A 23,000-nucleotide genomic window follows, 5' to 3' on the forward strand; every position below is an offset into this window, starting at 1 on the left:
AAAGGGATCACAAAAAAATCAAGAAATTACACAAGAGGAGCTATCAATGTTAGAAAATCTGTCACTTATCAGATTTAAACACTTACCAATAGAAGTTAAAGCATTAGAAGATGCTATATATCATGCGAGTGTGTTGCAAGATATTCCTACTGAACATGTGAAACCTTTAACAAGTGTTCTTGAAGACATGCCTTTGTATCTGTCCAACGATGAAATTACTGTGGCACCTCATGAACATAATGTATTGTCAAATGCCAAAGAAATGTTTGAAGATTTTTTTGTTGCACCACCTGGAAATGTAGCACTCGAGTAAAAAAATACAGAACTGTATTTGTTTATGTAAACTGCATTATATGATTAATATCTGTAGTTATTTGCAGATTTATCTTGAACATATGTTCCATTTTTAAAATTTCTACCATTTTAAAATTTCTTACACATATTACGCAAACTCCGGTGTTAGCAATTTTTTCATACTGGGTCTGAACAATATTTTGTTTCTCAAATCAATTAAACAACAAGTACAGTTTATTTAAACTCAAAGTGGCATATTTTTACCCGAATAGGTGCACCTACACACGCACAATATGTTGTTTCTTCTTGACCCACTAACCAAACACCTATAGACTAGTACCGGGTATGCTTTGGCATTTACTGACATCTGACCTACTTTATATTTGCTCACATCTGACCTACTTTTAACCTTGTGGTATGGCAGTTATGCTTATTTGAAAATATGCAGAAACAAGTTTTTTGTCACTTAAGTTTGGTATAAAATCCTTGTTTTTTAGGATTTATTTGGAAACAGTTTCTAAATGAAATAAAAACAAGTTAGGGAAAATGTCATGGGTTCTGGTGGTTCGAAAAAGTTGCGTTCCATAAGTGTTACAAGGATTAATGATTTAAAAACAGCTCCAGCACAACCAACAAGATCAAAAAGTGTTCCATCCAACCTAGGTTCCATTAAGACTCAACATTCATCCAACAAAGTAATTTTTAAAATGACATGTAGAATATATGTCTAACATCACATCTTATATAGTAAAGCTGTAGATCTTGTGAACAACACCATCTATGAATCAATATTTACCCAAAGAAAGTACATAAAAATTGTAAGCATTATTGTATTTCAAGAGCCACTATGCAAACAACCTTTCAAGAAAGTAGCCAAAAACCAAACTCTTTAACCTGCTATTTGCTTTGGATACAAAATATTTGACAGCATTATGGACTTGTTTGCAGAAGCTTGACAATAATGACCCCCGAAGCCAGACAAATGGCAAGTTGCCAGTCTCAGAAAGTGGAAGTGTTCAAGCAATGTCTGTCCAGAACCCCAGTCAGCTACCTAAAAAGGTGGATGCAGATGGTACTTTGGTAACCAATACACTGGAATGGACTGTAACAGAACTGTACAATGTTATAGTAGCAGAATCTTGGCTAGCCCAACCTGAGATTCATAATCCAATGTATTTGCTACTGGTAGACTGCAGGTACTACAACGTTTTTGTTGGTCTTCTTTCAGTTATCTTTTAATGTAGTTTATGGTTTCAGGACTGCAGAGGAATATGCAAAGTCTCACATTGTCACTGCTAAACACCATTCTTCACTGAACACAGAGTTTGGTTGTCTTCTTAGCGTTCCAAGCCAACTTCAGGAATATGACATGATTGTTTTGTAAGTGTTTAACCTTTTGTTCCTTGAATTGGGATTAAACCTTTCACTTTTCAGGTATGATGACATAGATGGTAGCATTTGTTCTGCACTTGATGCCAAGAACATTTCCTATTTTAAACTACATGGCTCATTTGGTCTATTTCAAACCAAATATCCCTTTTTATGCACCAACAAAGTGGTATCTACCAAAGAACAAAGAGCATATGAAACAAGGGTAAGTATAGCAAACTTTGGTTTAAAGGCACCATCTTTAAGGGCATTTTGATTTTTTAGACATGGCCATCTGAAATCCTTGAGGATTGTTTGTACCAGGCTGCTGCTGATCATGCAACTGATGAGAAAATAATAAAAATTTTAGGTAATGGAAAATGTTTTTTTTTTTCAGAGAAAATGTTATTGTGAATAAAATATTTGTATGTACAGGAATTACACACATTGTAAATGTAACACTGGATCAGCCAAATTCATTTCCTGACACAGTAAAGTATATGACAATAAGGTTGGATGATAAATCAATGGTGGATCTGGGTAGTTGGATTCCCAAAACTTCACAGTTCATATACGAAGCCATAGACAAGTATGAATATTGACCGTTCTTACAACATTACACTTTGGCAACTACCCATGTGGTGGTATGCTACACACATTGACATGTAGCTTATAACAGGATTCCCGCACAATTTTCATTTGTAAATTCCATGACTTTTCCAAAACAAAAAAATCGAGCAATTCCCATCGTAAAACTAGTAAGAAGACTTTGGAAGATGCAGCCAATTTACCACACTTGCAACGAATATACAAACGTTACGTAATTAAAAAAAATTTTTAAATTCCTATATCTATCTGCCATTTTCAGGGTAAAACAGGCGCCGAATTCCATACTTTTTCAATGACTTGTTCAAAAGTTGGCTCTTTTCAAAACTTTTCCAGGCCTTAAAAATACAAATTTAAATTCCATAACTTTTCCAGGTTTTCCATGTCTGCAGGAACCCTGTTATAATTTAACACATTGTAATTAAAGTGCAGTTTGTCAAAGGTTGAGAAGAAAACTCAACAGTAAAAGAGTAAATGCAAAAAGAGCTGTAACGTTTATCCTTGTGAGGCCTTTTTTAAAGCGAATATAAAGCAACTAGTTTGTTAAACCGCCAAAAATTGACCATCATGATGTGACAGTTTGTGCTGTTTATTTCAGTCCATTGGTTTCTGATAAAAAGAACAAAAACAAGGTTTTGGTTCATTGCAACATGGGCCGCAGCAGAAGCTCGACAATTGTTCTTGGCTATCTTATGCAAAAACTGAATTGGTCATTAAAAGATGCCAGTGAATGGTTGAAAGACTGTAGATCTACAGCCAAGCCCAACAATGGATTTCTTGACCAATTGCTGATACATGAAAGAACTGTTTTTGGAAGAAAACTGACTGACTTCAAAGACCTACCGTTTTAGACATTTTATTTTGTGCACTTAGTTAGCGAGCAGTATGAATCTTTGCACTGAAATCATATAGTACACTTGTTTTTTAGATGTATACTTTTATATGAAGTTTATTTTTTTACTACTTTAATTATATTTGTAAATCATTTCTTTACATTTAATCATGTTTTGATATTGTATAACATACCTAATTGGTGGTACCATACAATTGGGCAATTTTTGAAATTTTGCACATAGCAATGTTTATTGTTGAAATATGGGTAAGAAATACTGCTTGAGATGATTCCCTAAACGTATGCTTTTGGGGCCAACCAATACCTGCTTCAATTTGAAAGAAACAAACACAAAATACTCATTTTATGATTAAAAATAGGAAGTACAGAATCCCTACTAGTACTGTGACCTTGCTTTCTTTCTTTCTCTGACAAAGTATTCACTCGTGAAGAAGCGTACTTGTTTGGATATTACTAACGGAACGTACACAAAATAAATTAGAGCAATGCAAGGAGAGCAAACAAGTTAAATGTCAATTTGAGCAACATCAGATGTACACAGACGTATTTCTGGTGGTCAACAAAATCACAGTGACGCCAAGCTTCGTGTACGACATATAACAGCAAGTTCCACTACTTTGTCAACACACGGCACAATAAACCGTGCATCGTCGCAAAACTTTGAAAGAGAACTTGTGGTGGCAGATATACGTTACGCAACTAAGGCCAATATGTAATGCACACAACTATAATAAACAAAGCTATTGTATTGCACAAGCATGAAAAGCACTTCAGTTTGTCTTGGCAGTGCCTACCGGTTTGGTATTGCCCCAAGAACAGAAATATAATGTTACACCATGGTATATTGTTACATGTGGTATGCAGATATCAGTATGCGTTTGCACGGATATAAGTTTGGTCCAGATAGTGGCCATGCAGACATGCAAAAATATATGAACATGCTTCAAATGAGATCTTGCTAAATCAGCAAACGAAGAAAGCTTTTAGATCAGCCGTTGTTTTGTAGTTTCCATACTTTCACAGAGCGATCGCTAAGAAATGAAAAAAATGTTTATCAAGGACTGCAAAAAGAGGTAGGAATATTTGTACCCTAGTAACCAGTTGCAAAAAACAAAAAAATATCCTATGAAAACAAAAGCAACAATACAAGAGCATGCAACCCTAATGTCAGAAAAATAAAACATTTCTAACTATCTGATTCAACAAGACTATTTTTCTGCTGGCAAACCACCTCAGAAAACCATTTGTCGCTAGACACTATATATAATACTAAACATGATAAATTTATCATGAAACAAACTAAATCAAACCTTTTACCAAAAAAGAAAACTTTTGTTCATGCAAAATTAGGAGTGTCTTGTAAACAATTTTACAAGCAGTGTTAAATTTGGTTAGATTCAGCATATTATTGGCGGCGATTAATTTGCAATGTGTCAAATTACCGAAATTTGACACAAGTTTGTTTTGTAAAAAATACAGATTATTAGTCGTGACAACTATATGGTTATGTGTGTGATTGCCGGTACTTTAACACTGTGGTTCGGAGACGGTATTTCTCCCTAACATGTGTCATCTATCCCGTTTTCTTCTCCAAACTTTAACAGTTGTATCGCTGTTGAATAAAGAATTGTTACAAAAATGTTTCTTTCTGTGATAAAATACAATAAACGACCTAGTCGGGTTCGCAAACTGCTGGGGTTTGCGAAGCGATTTTGCTGAGACCGCGAGAAGCTTGAACTTTTTTCACAATCTATGTAAAGTCAGGTCATGCGACCAGGTTTTTTTTAAGGTTTGGTTTGGGTGACCGCTAAGTAGTTTTAAGAGACCGCAAGTGTTTCATTTAAATACCAAAAAATAGCCATATTTGCATTTGGGAAACCGCTGGAGAAATTTGAAAACACCTTAAAAAAAAACACTGCATGCGACTATCATGAGAAAATGGTCCTTTATTTCCTGAGCGACCTTTATCACTAATAGGCCAAATACAATTACCATTGTTAGACAGAAAACTAGCGGTCTGATAAAACAAAACAAGCTATCACTAACAAGGTCAAGCTGAACACAACTAATTTGTACTAAAATAGATTTGAAGGCAACATTATTTAATAATTCAAACGACTCCGGGACGCACAAATTTTATTTAATGGGTCGCACGATGCCTGTGGGCCGCGGTTTGCATATACTTGCTATATTTTGTTACAACTAACAAACGAAGGCGATTTTTCATGCACATTTTAGCATTGTTTTAGTCTTGTCTTTAACATAATCGACTCCGAGTAACATGAAGTGCAATTTCCCTTATAGCTTACGAATAGATGCGTTTGTATTACTCACAGGGCTGTCCGAAACTCAAATGTAAAGTTTATAATCTGAACCTTTGACAGAGCAGGTTGAACAGCCCTGTTATAGAGACTTGCAAAGTAAATGCAGGACATTTAAGGTGATATTAATGACACAACAAACGGAGTAAGCTATTGGTACCAAGTATGGGCAATTTTATTTTAATGCATTCAACGTTGTGTTGCCAGAATCATTAAACATATTTTTTCTTTTGTTTCGGGTTTGAGTTCTGCCGAACGATTGTTTTAAGAATAAAAAAATGTGGTAACTGATTAGTGTAACCCAGTGGTCGGCAACCGCCGGTCCGCGAGGAGTTCGTTACCCGGCCGTAGATTTTTTTAGTTTAAATGCTATAAAACATTTAGCCCATGTATCCCGGGGATGATAAACTACTTTAATCGTTTTTATTGCTAAATATTTGTAGTTTTTTTAAGACTGGTCCGCGATAAAATTTTAGTTTCAAAAACGGTCCTCAGTGCAAAAAAGGTTGCCGACCCCTGGTGTAACCGACCAGAACGTAACCAAAGTGGTGAAATGTATAGGCGATGTCAGCTGCATGTTTTCCAGGAGTGACTGAAGGTGAAAACTTACCTCGATGCAGTAAAAATATGTTGTCTATTTGAAGCAATGCAATTAATCGTCTCTGAATGTGCGCGAACTGAACCAATGGATCCAAAGCTTTCCATATCCCACAGTTTAAGCATGCCACCTCTGCCACCCGACACCAATATTTCATCCCCATCATCAGAGTTGATAAGATCGAGAGCACAAACCCAGTTAATGTGTGCTTGGTACTCGGACTAAAACAAATGTGACACATATGGCAATAAATACCCTTTTTTCATGACACATTACTTTACACTCAAAAGGTCGTTGACTTATTCTGGTCTGTTACTGGAAACATTTGCTTATTATTCTGTTTAAACATAAACGTTTACTTTTTTACACATTACAATTGTAACATGATGAAGCATACATTAAACACACTACTGATTTAGGCCTCCCTGAGTCATAGTTTTTCGTAGTTTATAAGTATGATATACAAATAAGGTTTAGTTTTATCCACTTACTTTCATAACTGACTTGGATTTCATGTCCCATTTCTTAATGGACTTGTCTCTAGAGCCAGAAAAGAGTATCTGTGATGCCGGTGAATAAGCAAGAGATTCCACGCCATCCATATGTGGAGGTTCCAAAGCTTGTGAAGGGCTGATATTCCCTTGAATACCGTTGGCATAATCATAAACCTACAGGGAAGCAACAAAATTCAAATAAACAAGTTTTGGCATTCACACATATTTCTCCAAGCCCAAAGATTTATTTTTTTGATAAAAAACACAGGCATTAAAATACAATAATCTGTGCAAGCTGGGTGATCGGACCAACAGAAGCCTTGTGGATTTTAGCTGTTACTGTTTTTTTTGCCGAATGTTTCATGACTGAACGTTTCCCAGGCATGATAGAACCGTAATTATTCAAGAGTGATATGTGTTATCACCAAGATATGGTTAATATATTTTACAAATTTTCTAAATGACCACGTTCGGGCAAGTATTCAGAAGAAAAAAACATTTCCCGACCTAATGGCTTGGCTAACATGAAATGTAAAGTTCCAAGCAACACTTTTACCTTAATAAAGTGATCCTTGGCTCCTGTAATAACCGTCGATTCATTTTTAGGGACAACCAGCGTCATAATATTCCCTGTGTGACCAGTGAGTTTGCCAACAATGGAAAATCTTAACAGAAGAAATAAAAATGTAAATTTGCAAAATGTTGGTTTGATGAATGCTGTTAAAATTACTTGTTGAGTTCCCATATTTTAACATGCGTTGACGAGGCACAAAAGAGCATCTTTGAATCTGGACTTAGCTGAATATCATTGATTTGATGTTCATTGTCTGGCATTTTGTTTGTCCGTGACATTGTGCCCATAAAACTGCTTGGCAAATGGTGTGTGCCAGATGTACTAAAAAAGCAATCAGGGAGTTGAATTGAAACAAATGGTTCATGTATAGCCAACAACTTAATCTTAAATATATAAGCTAATTGAAAAACAACCACAAAAAGTGATGAGTGTGTGAGTTTGATTATATTAAGAAACAATGCAACAAATCGGGAGTTAATACATCAAACAACTCTGTAAATATCTATCCAAGGGCTGAAAAAGATTGTTTTGTCATCATTTCATGGCAGAGGTGCTTAGTCAAGTTACGGGACAAACCAACATCCAGATAAAAACCAAATGGTAAACGAAATGAGAAACAAAAAGAACTGAAAAGTGTATAAAGTACAATAAGGAAAATACCTTAACACTCGAACACACTTGGCATGGCTTCTGATGTCCCAAACCTTGATGTAACAGAGTGATACACTGTATACAAGACCAGTGTGTGGACAGTGGCGAACAACCTGAGAAACATTTTTAAGTTTATTGCTTCAAAAAATTTTTTTACTGATTTTTATATTACCAGTCAAGAGTAAAAAATATATGACCAGAAAAACTTCATGCATAACTCTCATTAAGCATTTTTGTTATTGTTAGTAAACCGTATCACAAAGCCTCTAAAACATATTTACGTTGACATTGTTTGGGTGACCATCCAGTGACATTATTTCCTGCCCAGTCACCAAATTCCACACTTTCACAGATCGATCTACACAAATAAAAGTGGTATTAACTTTAGTTAACTATTACCTTGCGAATGAAAAAGCCAATACAAACAAGATGTTTCCTTAAATTAAAAACTCCCACCTTTAGATGCTGAAAAAAGCAGATGGTCAGTGGCTTGAACAGACAACACCGGTTTGTGGTGACCTTCGGCAACTTGTACACATGTCAGTGGTGAAGATCGTGGAGTGGTGACTTTAGGATTGTAGGGATTCATGCGACCTCTAAACAAACAAGATTTAAATAACAGGTTACTTTTGTTATATCAGGTAGATAAATGACAAAAACCATGCATCCTACATATTGTTGACTTAGCCTGGTAAAGGTACTGCACGTTAATAGTTTAATGTATGAATGGTTTATGCCAAGTCACTATCCAAGCACAATATCAAGCATGCCTGGTGACAAAAAACTTTCTGAACTTGTAAAATGATAGGCTAGGTTTAACAAAAAGTAAGATAAATGAAAGAATTAATAAACCCTTTCTCCACATATTTTTTTTTCTATTACTACACAATGTAAATATGGCATCACACAAGATGAACGTGCTTGGTCAAGAACTGAACATGCTTGTTAACACAAACAAGTTGATTGCTGCAACAACATTATTTTAAGACCCAGACAAGTAGATACAACAGTTAAAAATAAACTACATATATACACACAATGGCATGAAACATTATTTTAGTAATATCAAACAAAACAAATTGAGCTTGGCATAATAGTAAACAGATTAATATTATTACGAGAAACAAAAAAAACTATTACGATTTAAAGCAGCTCCAACTGGGGTTCACATGTTTGCGCGATTGGTCTATTGATGAAAAAGTTGTTCAAGTTCAGTTTTTTAAAATAAAGGTGACTAGAAGGTGTTTTAGGGGGCCTCAAGTGCAGGGGCCCTCATGAATGACAACTACCAACACCAAGCGAGGTTCCACACCTCCAAGCAGTCGAAATTTTACCCTGGGACCTTCCATTATGTGAAGGTACATTGTGAGTCACACTTTTTAACTTTTGTAATGCATAGAACTCTACATTATTTGGTATGCAGGATGCCAGTGGTTTTGATGGATACTTGGAAGGAAACTAACACTATTAAAGGTTGAGAAGCAATGAAATTCTTTTTTTATTTTTATATTTTGCACAAGACTCAATTGTATTTGATTAACTCGACATATCTTCAAAAAAAGTCTATTACCGCAACAAATCGGCTGAAAACCACAGATTTAAAGCAACAATTTTTGTTTTTAGATCTATTGCAGTAAAGCATAAAAATCATTTTGCAATTTGACTGTTTTGTCATTTGCTATACGTCTACACCAGCAGCAGTAAGAAATAGTGAACGGAATTAGGATTATGACATCCCAGAAACTTATAGGTAGCATGAAACTTCTCTGAGGCACACATATCTTGCACACAACTATTCTAAGCAGCTACACAATTAAACTGAGGTTTCTCAGCACATGCAATTACGACAAAACGATTTACACATGTTACCTTTGCCCAGGCACTGTTGCCAGTGTATAATCACTACAGAAAAAGTACATAAGTTTAACTGCACATATCCATCAATATTTTTTTACACATGTTGGTGCCTTTAACTAGTCTAGGGATATTTGTATGCATCAATCATTGTTATCACCTAATCTGGTTTATCACAAAAAATCCATCTGTCCTTCATAAGTGCTTATATACTGAGTGTCATTGTAACAAATTACAAAGCAAAAAAAACAACTGTGTGGTACTGACTTGTTTGATCTTGGAGAAGATAAGGCATAGGTAGTAAGACGAGAAAAAACATTTGCCGGAATAGATGTCTTTGCACGAGGTGCAACTGGCGATCCCGGTGGAGTTTCCAATATCGAAGGTTTTGTTTCACTAAATAAACAAGTTTTGTCTTTGGGTGTACAAAATCCCACACAAAAAACAAATTGTTTTTCACACCATATTGGATTTACATTACATACACAAAACAAAATTCCACAAAATAAAACAACTTTACACACCATATTAGATTTGCATTAACATACACAGCTTAACAGTTCCATCACCTGTCAACAGAAGTATCAGTTGTTATCTGGGGAGGTTTTAATGCATCAACAGTTGCATCTTCCTTGGTATAGGTACCAAGTCTTTGACGAGGTGTCACCTGTACAAAATTATTGTTAATATTGTTTTAAACTGTGCACCAACCACAAAACAAACCTCAATGGCATTTTCTGATGGTTCATCAAAACCCTGTATGTTGTCAGCTGTGATGGTTTCATTTGGAGATTTTCCAGGGTCAGGAGTTGAAGTACCATTCAGTAGTCGCTCTCCACTTAAAATTAACTCATCACTGCCAGCTTTCTGCATATAGATGTTCTGGATAGGGCTTGCCATGCCATGTAACAACTCCTGAAAGTAAATTAAAATTGAAACATAAAAGTTGGTTGAATATTTGAGATAAATTCAATACTGGGGTCAACCCTGAAGCATCTATACCAGAGATCCAGTGATCATGGCACACTCAAATATAGATCAGGGGTCACCAAACTACAGTACGTGGGCCAGATTCAGCCCGCAAGGTTATTTTATCCGGCCCGTGACCACATTTTTTACTTTGCCAAATCGTATTGATAACTTCGTAACACTCAAAAATTAATCTATTCTTTGCGAGAGCTTTTTTGTCGCGAAATGTAGAATTGATACTAGAAGGGTGGCTTAGCATATTTTGTTGTTGCATTTACACTATAACCTATTTTAAAACATAAATATATTTCCTATGCTTAATTTGTATTGGGTCCCATATTAGCCATCGTCTTTTATAACCTTAGTCATTTCTGCAGGCAGAAACTCATGGGTCCCCACACATGTAAAGTTAAAAATAGTGCATTTCAAGAGATAACCACAGTCCACATGCTACCCAAACTTTAGCCCATCCCTACACTGTTTAATAAACTTACTTATTTAGGTGGCTGGTAGGGTTACTAATGTGGTTTGACATTAAACTAAAAAAATATGAACCCTCAATGACTCGATCAATAGTACTGGAAAATTTCAGCCCAATCTGCCAATGTTTAAAATTTCGACCACTAGATGTGTTTTGAGCAACAACCGTTAATGCTTCTGACGTCATAGGGCTTTAACAACCCCCTAACTGCCATGGCGCAAAAACGTCTACCAATTAACGCACCAGCCAGTAACATACAACTGGTTGCACTTGTAAGACTATTGCACCACAGAATTTTTTCGTTTGTGGTGCCCAGTAACATACAAATATGTTTTACACTTTGGGGGCTTGTGGGGTAAATGTTGGGGCTACAGGGTTGAATACAACATTCAACACCTATAAATGTCATACTCTACAAGCTATCCAAATTTCAGCCAATTCCGACATTGTTCACAAACTCACCCATTTTAGGTTGCTAGTGAGGTAAATACTGGGGTTATTAACAAAAAAGTGGTATGCACATCTACATAACTGTATCCACCATTTGTGTAAATTTCATCCAAGTCCATCAAACATTTGATGGAAAAACGGGTCGGACAAACTTTGGGAAGAAAATAACCCCATTTATGGGGCTAGCAGGGTAAATACTGGGGTTATCAACAAAAACAAAGTGGGATGCACATCTACATACCTATATCTACCATCTGTGTAAATTTCATCCAAACCCATCAAACATTTGATGGAAAAACGGGTCGGACAAACTTTGGGAAGAAAAAAGAAAGAAAAAAATTCGAGTAAAATCAATGTGTCCCCTTCAGGGAAGGGGACCCATAATTACCTAGTTTCAAAGGATGCCCAGGATTAATCCGAATCCAGTGTGTGACGTCACAGACATGACTACAAGTGTTAATTGTGAGCAAACAATTGCCTTCTTTCGTTACTTGTGACGAAATATCCAAGCATTGCTCATAAGATAAGGCCAACTATACAGTTTAACAGGCTGATCACCCAATTTTAAATGGAATTGTAAAGACCATATCTTGGTGCTCCTATAAAAATCGTCTCGCGGGCTAAGTTTGGAAAGATGGTGCTAGGGCATGTAAACTATGCGGCCCACGTGAATCATTTTGAAACTTCTCCAGCCCACAGTGAAAAAAGTTTGGTGACCCCTGATATAGATCATAGTGACATTGTTTAAGTTATATCACCTGGGGTGTGGCAGTACGGCGTCTTGCTTTTGGCTCCTTCTGTGCAGGCTTTAAGTTTCCTTTCCTATCACCCTTAGCTGAAAAGACATTGATAGCAGGCTCGAAACTTTCATCATTTCGACCAGGTGAAGAATCTCTTGAGCTACTGCTGCTGTCACTAGCATAGCCTGAAAAAATACTTAAATTAAATCCTCTGGAAGTTAGATAGTTGCTTCTACTTAACAAAACATAAACCACATGTAGATGATGATAAAAGTTTTCTATCAGTGTTAATAAAATTATATGATGCATTTTAATGTAGACAATTTCACTACACACTGGTACTATGAAACAAAACTTACTGAAGAATGAATTTACCCACAAACTAGTATACCCAAATACAACAACAATACCTTGCATATATTCATTAATGCATTCTGTGTTGCTGGTGTCAAGGTTAGGTCCTTCTTCAAGCATGTACCGCATCAAATCATGTGCCTGCTTTGATGATTGTTCAGTCTCCCTCAGGCGAGATTGCAAGTCTTCCATCTGGAATACATAAACCACATGAACTAATTGCAGTACAAATTGGAAGCAGACAATTTATGCAAAAAAAACATGTTTAGTACAGACTATGTACAATCGATTAAAAATACACTGTTGTAAGGCTCAGTGATGTCAACTTATTCTGCCTACCTTGCTCTGCGCCTGGACTACAATAGCAGATTTTGTGACAGCCATTGGAATTAAATTTTCTAGCATGTATCGTGCTTCGTTCACTGAACAGGTTTGTATCACATTTGATACCATTGCATTGTCTTCCATGGATTCTTCCACCTGTAACAATAAAAAATTAAAGGCAAATAGAAGGATATGAATAAAATGCAAGGTTTGTTGGTTAACTTTCACATCCCGTGTTAACACTCACTAATGCATGTTTGAGATAGTATGACTTCACACAGACTTGAAATAACTATAAAATATTTGCCATATTTTTACACCCACAAAACAAGTATAATCACAGCTGTTTTATTTTTCTAGCTATTATGAAATCATCAGCAAATTTTAAACAAGTTCTCCAAAACATGGTGAGAGTCATTCTTTTAAAATCTGTGCTTCATTTGTTTTTGTTTTTAAATACACAAACAACAAACCTGCATTATTTCCATTTGACAATCCTGAATCTGCTCATTGACGTAATCAATGTTTTCCTGTAGAGTGTCTTCCTCGTCCCTTAATTGTTGTCTCAAAGAATATTTCTAAAACCAGAGAAAAATGAATCTAATACAAAGAAAGATAATAATATGGAAAGAGCATTTCCCACCTCGCCTTTTACTGATGCACGGGTCCTCTTCCTATGAATGTGTTCAATGTTTCTTTGCAGCCTTTCACGGTCCTTAATAAACCTTTCCATTTGTCTTTCAATCCTTGATATAGTTTCACGCTGCATTACAATCTCATTGATCTATAGAAATCAATAATAATATGTTTAACACAAAATTTCTTGTGGATCAAGTTTTAAAATCCCATTCAAACCTTGGTCTGAACTGACTTCCATTTGACGCGAGCAGTCCTGGAAGAAAACTCACTAGAAGCTTTTCTAGACCTTTGTTGTTTCTCTGTTGCCTAAAAACAATAATCAGTTGGGCTGGAGTTTGTATACATACATTTTTCTGCTGAAAATACCTGGTGTTGACTTGATGCAGCCGAAGTTGGTTTCTCAACAACAAATGTTGAATCCATGGTAACTGCTAAAAAGTTAAAAAAGTGAAAGCATTGAAAAAGTTTGGTATTAAATACTTAAATCGAACACTACCACGCTGTTTGGCTTGTTGGTTTCTGCCATATTTTCCTGATATTGGCTTTAATTGTTTGCGTAAAACTGAAACTTCCTCCTGTTTTCGTTTCATCATTTGATCCTTCTTTTTGTTTTCAGACTCAAGTGTTCTTACTTTATTCTGAAAATAAAGTAAATTTTAATAAATGGGACTTTTGATTGAAAGTTTCAAACGAGTAGAAAAAGTTACAGATTTCTGACGAAATTCCCGCTTTAATTTTGTGATTTCCTTCATTTGTTTGTTTTCATGAACTTTGTTTCTTTTCTGGTCTTCTTTCATTTGACGAAGTAGGCGAACCTAAATGTAAAAGATGGTGATTTGTTTCAGACATAAAAATACAAGTACATCAAAATATCCCTGGTCAAAACTACTAATTTTGTTTCCATTATCACCTTCAAAACAAAAATACCTTTGTTTTCTTCATTTGATCCAATTCATTTCTTAAGGATTTTAGTTGGTTTGTTGATTTTGACTGCTCACGAACAAGTCGATCATGGCTTTTCTTGGCTTCCTTTAATAGTACAGTGTTTGAAAAACTTACCGTAATAGAACACCAACTTTACATGCAAGAAATTACCTGTAATTTTGACATTTCTTTTTTCATAGTATCAAGTTGTTTTTTGTACTGAGCTCTGACTTTATTAGCTTCTTCAGTGCCAGCACTAGATTTGGTATCTGAAAAACAGTATGTATAACTTACATGCAAAGAACAATCTCAAGGTCATTCAATTTTCAAAAACACCAAAAATTTCGAAAGTGGTTGTCAACAACACAAAAAAGACAATATCTTTTTCAAGTTTCCAAAAGCGTGTTTTTAAATTCATTTTTTAATTTGAAGACTAGTGAACAAAAACTCAGCATGATGGCATTGTTAAGCACAACACCAAAGTGGAACAACAATAAAATTGTTCCATACCAAGACCATTAAGAACTTTGTCCCTTTCCACTTCTGTTGCCTTAATTCGGTTGGACATTAGCCTCAGTTTGTCTTCGTATTGCTTTTGCATAGTGCTCATGCGCCTTTGCATCATTTCAAGCTCATTGACAAGTTGTTGTTTGACGTCAATTTCATAAGTGATTGTTGCAAATTCTTCCTGTATTGACTCTGAAATTGATCAATAAAAATCCAGCGTTGAGTGATAAATGTTGCCCTGTAAACCATTTTTACATCATTTTGATGGAGGTTGTAATTTAACGTTAGGGATTCAAATAACTAAAAACAGCTAACAAGCTAAGATAAAGTAGCATGACAATACATGGGATTAAATTCTTTAAACTATGTACTTTTGATCTAATTTTGAATGGAGATGTCACACCTAATGAGGGTTACCAGTTTATAATGGTTGCAAGATGATTATATAGGCACAGTGCAAGTAATATAGGTTTTTGGCAGCCAAAATATTTAAAACATAAATAACACATCCATACATAAATGAATAAAATTAGGCTCAAGCAAAGCAAATAACAAATTATTTACATAATCACATTGCAGCAAGATTAAAAAAGCATATTTAGTTGCAGTTTTTTTTGTGACAATTATTTGCCGAATGGGATAATTAGGATCGAAATGATTAAAAATCAGCTACAACTAAAATTTCGTGAAAAACAAGCTAATATCAATTAAAAAAGCTACCATCAATTGGATTATCTTTTTCTTCTGTTACAGGGATTTCTGTTGAATGCAAGAAGAGATATATTGTCAAACACATTTTGCCCACAAAATCACTACTTCATTGCATTCTACTACAGTTTTAGATCTTAAATAACACTGTTTTGCCAGATGGCTAGCAAATAAGTTCAATTTTAACAATTACTGAGACTAGGACTAAACAACTTTGCAGCACATCAGATTTTGATGCAGATAAATAATTCTTTAGTTTAGCTTACATCACATCGCCTGTTTTGTATTTTAAGCCATGCTATTATTTGCAAGACAACAAATAAATGTCCACCTGTAAGTTCCTCCTCATACTCGTCCATACTCTCTTCATTTTCATCCTCAGTCGTCACAACAGTGTCTTCTGCATCTGCCTCTGATGCTTCTGTCTCCGCATCAGATACACTCTACAACACATCATAATTAACACAAAGCAAGCTAAAGATCACAAAGATATGTAAATTAATTGCACTGAAGTAGAATGACTTAAAAACAGCATGAAACATACTTGCTCAGAAACGTTGCCATTTGGAACTCCTTCATTTTCTACTGCAGGTTTATCTGCATCTGATTCTTTGCTTTTTTGCTTTTTAGAAGTCCTGGAAAATAAATACAAACTTTTTTATTTAAACAATTTTGTCAAAGTGCAAATTCCAAAATGTAATGGTGCCACCTCTAAGCATCACACAAAATATAAACATACAGGTCCACCGAGATAATTAACTTAACATCAAGGGATCACCGTGACAACCAACCTAGATTTGTTTTGAAGCTCATTCTTCTTTTGTTCCAACTTATCAATATCTTCTTTAGCAAGTTCCAGAATTGGTTTCCCATTCCCATTGGGCAATTCCGGCATTTCAAAGTCAAGTGAAGCTTTGGACAAACCACAAAGAAGTAATGTCAAAACATAGCTGGATTTTATTGTGGAAGTTCAGCTTTATTTCACACCTTACGTTTTCATAAAAAAATTAAAATTATTTTTTTAATCAAGGCAAATGCCCATCCTGATTGGCTTGTAGTGTTATGCTGAAATATTATTTTTTTGTTACCATTTAAAGGAACATGATGAGGGCTTGTCATTCTTCGGAATGGAGATGTGTTATCCGATTTTCTTCTTAGATTCGAACACATCCCTTCACTCTCCACAAGTTTGGATCTAAAGTTATGACAATTTTTTTTCAGTTTTTTAGTACTTAAACATATCTACAAAATTCAAATAAAATACATTTCATAATGTTTAGTTAAGAAAAATATTAAAATGAGTGTGTGCATACTTCAAGTCTTCAATTTCATTGATGTAATTTTTAATCATGTTTCCGACTTCTTCACTGCCTTCTCCATCGCCCGAAATTTTGCTTTGAACCAATGTTGCCGAAAAATCAACTAAACGCTGATTTTGGCTTTCAATAGTTCCCTAATATCCAAAAACTGTTTGAGTAAACTGTGGTATTTTTTTACATAAGTCAACAAGGTTTACCTGCATTGCTTTAATCTTCATTCTAAGGTTTTCATTTTCCTTTTGCAGCATGTTGTTTTCTTGAAACATGTCATTGTAAGCTTCCACACCATCTTCTCCGACAATTCGTTTACCCTACATGTATTAAAATAATCACAAAACTGAGAAATTTTTTGTGTGCATTTTATGGCAAACTATTAGGTTTATACTCTACATAGGTACTTTTATCTTTTCACAAATTCAAGAAAAAAACAACCTGCATGTTCAAATATAAAGCATGCTACTTGAGTTTGACTGTGGACAAGCATACGGACATTACTTCATATGTCACTTCTATTATCTAAGTTCAGTACATTTATAAAGGGCAAGTAGACTCAAAACAGCTTGCTACATTAGTCTTCACATTCATTTGTAACTTAATGAAAACCAAAAAAGTCTTTTTAGCAAAAACTTACAGTTTTATATTCTGTCAATTCTAGTTGTAGTGATGCAATTTGGTGTCTCAACACTTGAATCTGCTTGCTTGTGCTGTCTTGGTTTGCTGTCACTTTGTTCTTAATGTTGCGTGCACGGTTTGCATATTTTAATGTGTTTAAAGTCTCCATGAAATCACTGTCTGAAGGACTTGTGCATGCGATCATCAGTGTGCGACTACAATACAAAAAGCACATATAGTAGTGACAAGTGGCTCGAAATGAACTTCACAGCATATTTGTTTCTTTATTATTACAGCCCATAATGACCATACAGGGTAGTGATGGGACGGGTACCCGGTACCGATGGTATCGAACGATTTCAGTGGTATCGATACTCGTACTCTGTATCGAAATATTTTGCCTCAGTTTTCGATACCAACGTGCGAGTACCAAAGGGCGATTTACACCATAAGAATACGGGCAACTTTATACCAATATTTGCTTTGGACAGCACAAAATTGGGAAAAAGTTCCGCCAGTTTACGTATATCTTTTTCGCTATCACGTGGAGATTACATTTTTCGGCATGTATGTGTGCATGCCTGTACCCTGACCATGGCAGATAAATTAGCCAGTGATATACAACTAAGTACAACACTACACCTAAGTACTCGGTAATCGTACTCGGTATCGAAGGTATATACATGTGGTACTCGTACTCGGTACTCGCTTCAAAACCTGGTATCGTCCCATCACTAATACAGGGCAAAACAATTAACCATATAAACTGTATTTTTGAAAATCTTCAAGACATTTATAAGAATGGTGATTGAACAGGACAACAGTAAAATGATGTGCAACATGAAAAAGGCTCATGTGGCAAATAACAGTAGACATCAATCATTGTCCTGTGTATCCTACTAATTACACTTCATACCTGTTTCCTCCTAAAGAATCCTGCAGCATGCGAGTGAGCTTAGAATCTCGGTACGGAACATGTGACGATTTTTTGCTTACATCTCCCAAAGCACTAATTACGTTGCCCAGAGCCAGCTAAAACAGACAAAAAAATTGTTAAAAAGATAAAAGCTGAAAAGTACAAATGACAAAATAAGACATACAAGCCCACAATTAATGGAGATTCCCTCCTTAGCACGCTTTCCAGTAGCACCAGTTCGTTTCAATCTCTCTGATCCAGCCAAGTCAGTGAAGTGAAACTTTGCAGATAAAGTCTCAAATTCCAACTTGGACTTACTGTAATTTGTGAATTAATACTGTGAGTGAAATCACTTTGAGGTAATGTTTACATTCTATTTTAAGCCAAATTTGAGTCAAATCCAATTTAACTAAAACAATTCCATCCTTTTCTTTGAGTAATGAACAACACAAAATATTTCAATGTCAGTGGACTGTAATTAAGTACAAGGTATATATGCATGTGTGACATTTATCAGTCCATGTTGAACCTACACAAAAAGTATATGAAGCTGTGACAAAGCAGGAAGTCCATTGCTACCACAGTCTTCATGCTCTTTTGTTTTCCCTAAATTTACCACTAAATTGACCAGCAATAACCCTACCTACCTCACTTCTTTTTCTTTGGGTGGAGTTTCAGATTCAGGAGTTGAAGCTGCACTCTGTGAAAACAAACAACAACAACAACAAAATAATAAATCGTTCATGTTATATGTGATATTTGTTGAATATCCTTACGCCAGACTTTGCCTTGCACACCCTGGTCTGTTTGATATGAATTGTGAAGATGGCATGAGATCTTGAACTCTGGGCATTCATTTGGGTTGCAGCAGTAGTTCTGTTCAGTGCTCCAGCATGCAAACATTTTAGTGTCTAAAAACAAATTTTGAATTGTTACTTTGACCAATGTATGAACCAAACAATACCTGCAATAAACTGCTCAGTTCAATATTATACCAAGTCTACAACAAACCCCACAAAACATGTTACAAGCATGTACATAATTTAACTTAAGACATATGCTTGTTGCTTTAAGCTTCGTATGAAAGACTGTGTGGGTATGCCCACTACTGAAGTGGAATTACTAAGTGTGTTGACCAACATGTTTCTTGTTCAGCCAAAACATTTAAAAGACAAGAAACACACACAGAAAAAGTAACATATGATAGGATAGAAAATGAACAAAAATGTGATAAAATCAGTATATTCAGTTATTAACTTCAGACAAATTGACTTCGTAAATATGATAGCAAATAGTCCAATTGCTTTGTAGAACCACAATGTTTTACATAGTATTAGGCTTGTCAAGATGTTTGCAAAATCCTTTTTGAGCAATTTGTACAAGTCATTTTGTTTGAGCAAATACTTAAATGTCAGTTTTTGTTGAAAGTCAACAAAGTCATCAAACCAGTGTTGACTCAACAGATTCTTTAAGCCACAAAGCAATCATATGTTCAATAAGAATTGTGTTCTTAGTAAGAATCAAAACAAACTTGTATATTTTTGCAACAAGTAAAAAAACAGCTTTTATTTATACACCCCCATGGTACAACTACTATTTCTTGACTGTTGAGTTAGTATTGAAACAGCTGGCCATGTGTTTTGGTTAAGTGCAATAAGGCTTCTTTAAGTGCCAACTTAGTTCGGTTTTGGTGACTTTTCATGTGGATACAATCATGTCAAACTTGTTGGACCAAATATCAAAGGCCATTTAGAAACCACGGAACACAAGCCCGAGTTTCATTTTGCCCAGCTCACCTCTTCAGCATTGGAGACTTGTTGTGCCGTCACACCAACTGTGTAAATATTTCCACTTGCATCTTCATGAATTCTAATATTGGATCTTCCCTAAAACATGTTTTGAAACTTTAGAAAACTGCTATTAAATTAACAAACCACATAATATTCACTATTAACCTATTTATCACTAAATCTGTTACTAGTAAGCACATAATGTTGCTATTGACTATTTGGACATAATTAATTCATAGAATTTTTTGTCATTTTATCCTACACTTGAAAATAGATTTTTTTAAACATGGTAGGACACAATTTCACATTGTTACAGTACAATAAATGAGGAATTAGGCAGCTATTAGTGTCAGTTAAACAACTCATATCCATGCCCTGGGGACAACAATTTCCACCATAAGTATATATGTTTATTTGCCAATCAAATAAAATCAGCAAATAGCCAACAAAAATATAAAAAGTACACTTTTTGAAATAAACTTTGTGTAAACTTTTTGTGGATATTGTATAGTCAAAAACACACTAAAAACACTGATTTTTAATGAGCTATACACAACCAAAACAAAACATTCTGATTTGTGCTTTCAACAAGTTGTGCATGTTATGAAACTCTGACAAGTGACTTACCCTGTTCGCGGGATCTCTTGTTGTATCAAATAAATCAATAATCTCCTCATTGTACAGTTCCATAAACTGAGCACTTACAATGAATTCTGGTACGGGAAGATTGTTTTGTGTGGCATCTGCTTTCCTGTAACCCATGAAAGTTTCATAACATAGGAAATGAACGGACAAGGGAATGAAGGGAATATTGTTTATACAGAACAAAATATGAACTGTAAGAATTACAATACAGACATCAGTTTTTTTTCTAAACCTATCAATGTTTGTTAAAAACGCAACATTTTTTAATTTTAGTTTTCATCACACAAAAATGTTAATTTTAGTTTTCATCAAAAATAAGCAACAAATCTCTCTTTTATTATTTTTTTGCATTTTCTTAAAGGCTACATTGCACACATAAAACAATATTACTGTACCTTGAGTTAATCCCTTGAAATAAATGTTTCATGGCTCGTGGTATAACCCCAAGTTCTTCAGGGGAAGTGGTAACATCAAAACCTGTACCCATGGTGTATGTTTTTCCAGAACCAGTCTAAAATGAGGCATAAAAAATATGTGAAAAAGGAGTTGAATAGAACCCTTGGTGAAGAGTACCTGTCCGTATGCAAGCACAGTGGCATTATACCCTTCAAAGCAGCCTTCAACCAATGGTTTAATGCAGGTGTCATAAACAGTATGTTGTTCAGTCGGTGTGTCAAATACGTAGTCATATGTAAATGCTTTGTCTTTTCCTAGTGTAACCTAAAGAACACAAAAATGTAAATACCTGATTGTCGAAATATTTTTGAGTATATATACTTTTGTCTTGTTCACAAGAAAAAGAAAACAAAAAACATAAATTTCAGTTGTCTTGGCAAAAAGGTGATTTAAACAACTGTGACAAACAGATAGTGGAAAACACACAGATGCACACAATGCAGAATGTACACAGACCACTTAGTGGCCTATGATAAGAATGAAGGTAGAAAACCACTGATAAACTAGAAGTAGATTATTTTAACAAAGAATTGATGATAACTTTTACTTCAAATTTTTTGTTTAGACTTATTTGGGGTTCAAAATTTGTATGCATGTGCAGATTATACGTTGATATACGTTCTGCTGGATTTACTTCAATTTTTTTTTTTGATAGTTGACTAGGATTCTTGTAATTTTATTTGAATTTTAAATGTCCTTGTTTATCATTTAGATGACAGTAACAAAAAGTCTGTTTAGGACAGAAAGTCTGCTTTAAACAAAAAAGCTGAGGTTATTGATTTGTAGCGCCGTAGCAGACTAGTGGAATGCTTTGTCACAACAAGAATATCACTAAATAAGTGATAAGCTATATTCGGTGAATGTTAATTTCCATTTGAAGCTACATTTTGCCAGTTAACAATAAAAAGCAGTGTTATTATTTAATTTGTAAATGCATTTTATAGACACGTCCATTTGTTGGAAATGCCATAATGCTAGTTTACAGACCTGCGGTTCTCCTGGTGTAACAAATGTGCAAATTCTACATGCTTCAATTTTCTCTCTAGCAAGTTGTGGACGAATCCTTAAAAAAGAATGAATTGTTGGTTAATGGTTACGTATACATTTTAATACAAGTCAGTTAAATCAAGCACAACATGTTTAATTGCCACTACATTCCCTTTAACATTTGTTTAAGTGTAAACACTGTACCTCACCTTAAAGCAACTTGTACGCTGGTACCATCTTCATCAACCATTGTACTTGCACCTAAACTTTATCCACCAAAACTATCGCTTGAAACAATTTTCATTTTTTGACATCTACACAAATTGAATAATTTACAGTCTAGGGGAAGTATACTTTTTACCACAACACAGGATAAACCACAATGGATCGTAAACGTATATTTTTGGGGATGAAAATACAAACGTATCGCATAACATACAACAGCACGCACAAGCCTCCACATTCGAAAGCTTCAGTCATAATTATTGGACTTTTTGACTGCAAAAAACAGCTCTAAACGCGTTTCCAACCAAACATGTATCGCAAATTAGAAAAACGTTCCCCTT

General features: G+C 35.0%; 2 protein-coding genes across 4 annotated transcripts; one reads left to right on the forward strand and one right to left on the reverse strand.

Annotated features, from left to right (window-relative positions):
- The first annotated feature begins 321 nt into the window (after window positions 1-321).
- LOC145224311 (serine/threonine/tyrosine-interacting-like protein 1) lies at window positions 322-3,364 on the forward strand. The gene is made up of 7 exons (XM_080090777.1): window positions 322-989; window positions 1,243-1,490; window positions 1,552-1,674; window positions 1,729-1,888; window positions 1,948-2,032; window positions 2,098-2,251; window positions 2,867-3,364. Exons 1-7 carry the CDS (start codon window positions 846-848, stop codon window positions 3,117-3,119), a joined length of 1,167 nt encoding a protein of 388 aa, XP_079946903.1. The 5' UTR covers window positions 322-845; the 3' UTR covers window positions 3,120-3,364.
- Window positions 3,365-3,552: 188 nt separating this feature from the next.
- Window positions 3,553-22,770, reverse strand: LOC145224307 (kinesin-like protein KIF21A). 3 transcript variants are annotated; one of them, XM_080090771.1, is made up of 42 exons: window positions 22,644-22,770; window positions 22,435-22,510; window positions 21,565-21,711; window positions 21,387-21,502; window positions 20,974-21,097; window positions 20,353-20,442; window positions 19,333-19,467; window positions 19,204-19,256; window positions 18,741-18,873; window positions 18,557-18,672; window positions 17,660-17,855; window positions 17,226-17,339; window positions 17,023-17,162; window positions 16,798-16,904; window positions 16,501-16,621; window positions 16,254-16,344; window positions 16,041-16,152; window positions 15,722-15,760; window positions 15,005-15,193; window positions 14,666-14,763; window positions 14,498-14,599; window positions 14,278-14,385; window positions 14,067-14,208; window positions 13,937-14,001; window positions 13,787-13,876; window positions 13,575-13,715; window positions 13,405-13,509; window positions 12,947-13,087; window positions 12,664-12,799; window positions 12,272-12,438; window positions 10,337-10,528; window positions 10,183-10,280; window positions 9,881-10,009; window positions 9,629-9,661; window positions 8,216-8,355; window positions 8,041-8,117; window positions 7,769-7,872; window positions 7,265-7,429; window positions 7,091-7,199; window positions 6,532-6,708; window positions 6,053-6,261; window positions 3,553-4,152 (listed from the first exon to the last, which is right to left on the reverse strand). In XM_080090771.1, the coding sequence occupies exons 1-42, from the start codon at window positions 22,682-22,684 to the stop codon at window positions 4,110-4,112; spliced, it is 4,911 nt and encodes a 1,636-aa protein (XP_079946897.1). In that variant the 5' UTR covers window positions 22,685-22,770; the 3' UTR covers window positions 3,553-4,109. The 3 variants fall into 3 exon arrangements, with proteins under 3 accessions (XP_079946897.1, XP_079946899.1, XP_079946898.1); XM_080090773.1 differs by lacking the exons at window positions 9,629-9,661; window positions 15,722-15,760 and adding an exon at window positions 4,648-4,733; XM_080090772.1 differs by lacking the exon at window positions 15,722-15,760.
- Window positions 22,771-23,000: the final 230 nt, after the last annotated feature.

Source organism: Phallusia mammillata, chromosome 4, assembly GCF_965637545.1.
Source record: "Phallusia mammillata chromosome 4, kaPhaMamm4.hap1.1, whole genome shotgun sequence".
Classification (NCBI taxonomy): domain Eukaryota; kingdom Metazoa; phylum Chordata; class Ascidiacea; order Phlebobranchia; family Ascidiidae; genus Phallusia; species Phallusia mammillata.

Excerpts from the sequence above, each read along its gene's own strand:
- LOC145224307 (XM_080090771.1), bottom strand. The coding sequence starts at position 22,684 with ATGGTTGATGAAGATGGTACCAGCGTACAAGTTGCTTTAAG. Across the intron at positions 17,856-18,556 it reads GATTCTTTAGGAGGAAACAG|TCGCACACTGATGATCGCAT; the intron begins GTATGAAGTGTA and ends TTTGTATTGTAG. Across the intron at positions 13,088-13,404 it reads GTCAAATGGAAATAATGCAG|GTGGAAGAATCCATGGAAGA; the intron begins GTTTGTTGTTTG and ends TTATTGTTACAG.
- LOC145224311 (XM_080090777.1), top strand. The coding sequence starts at position 846 with ATGGGTTCTGGTGGTTCGAAAAAGTTGCGTTCCATAAGTGTTACAAGG. Across the intron at positions 2,033-2,097 it reads GAAAATAATAAAAATTTTAG|GAATTACACACATTGTAAAT; the intron begins GTAATGGAAAAT and ends TTGTATGTACAG. Across the intron at positions 2,252-2,866 it reads ATATACGAAGCCATAGACAA|TCCATTGGTTTCTGATAAAA; the intron begins GTATGAATATTG and ends TGTTTATTTCAG.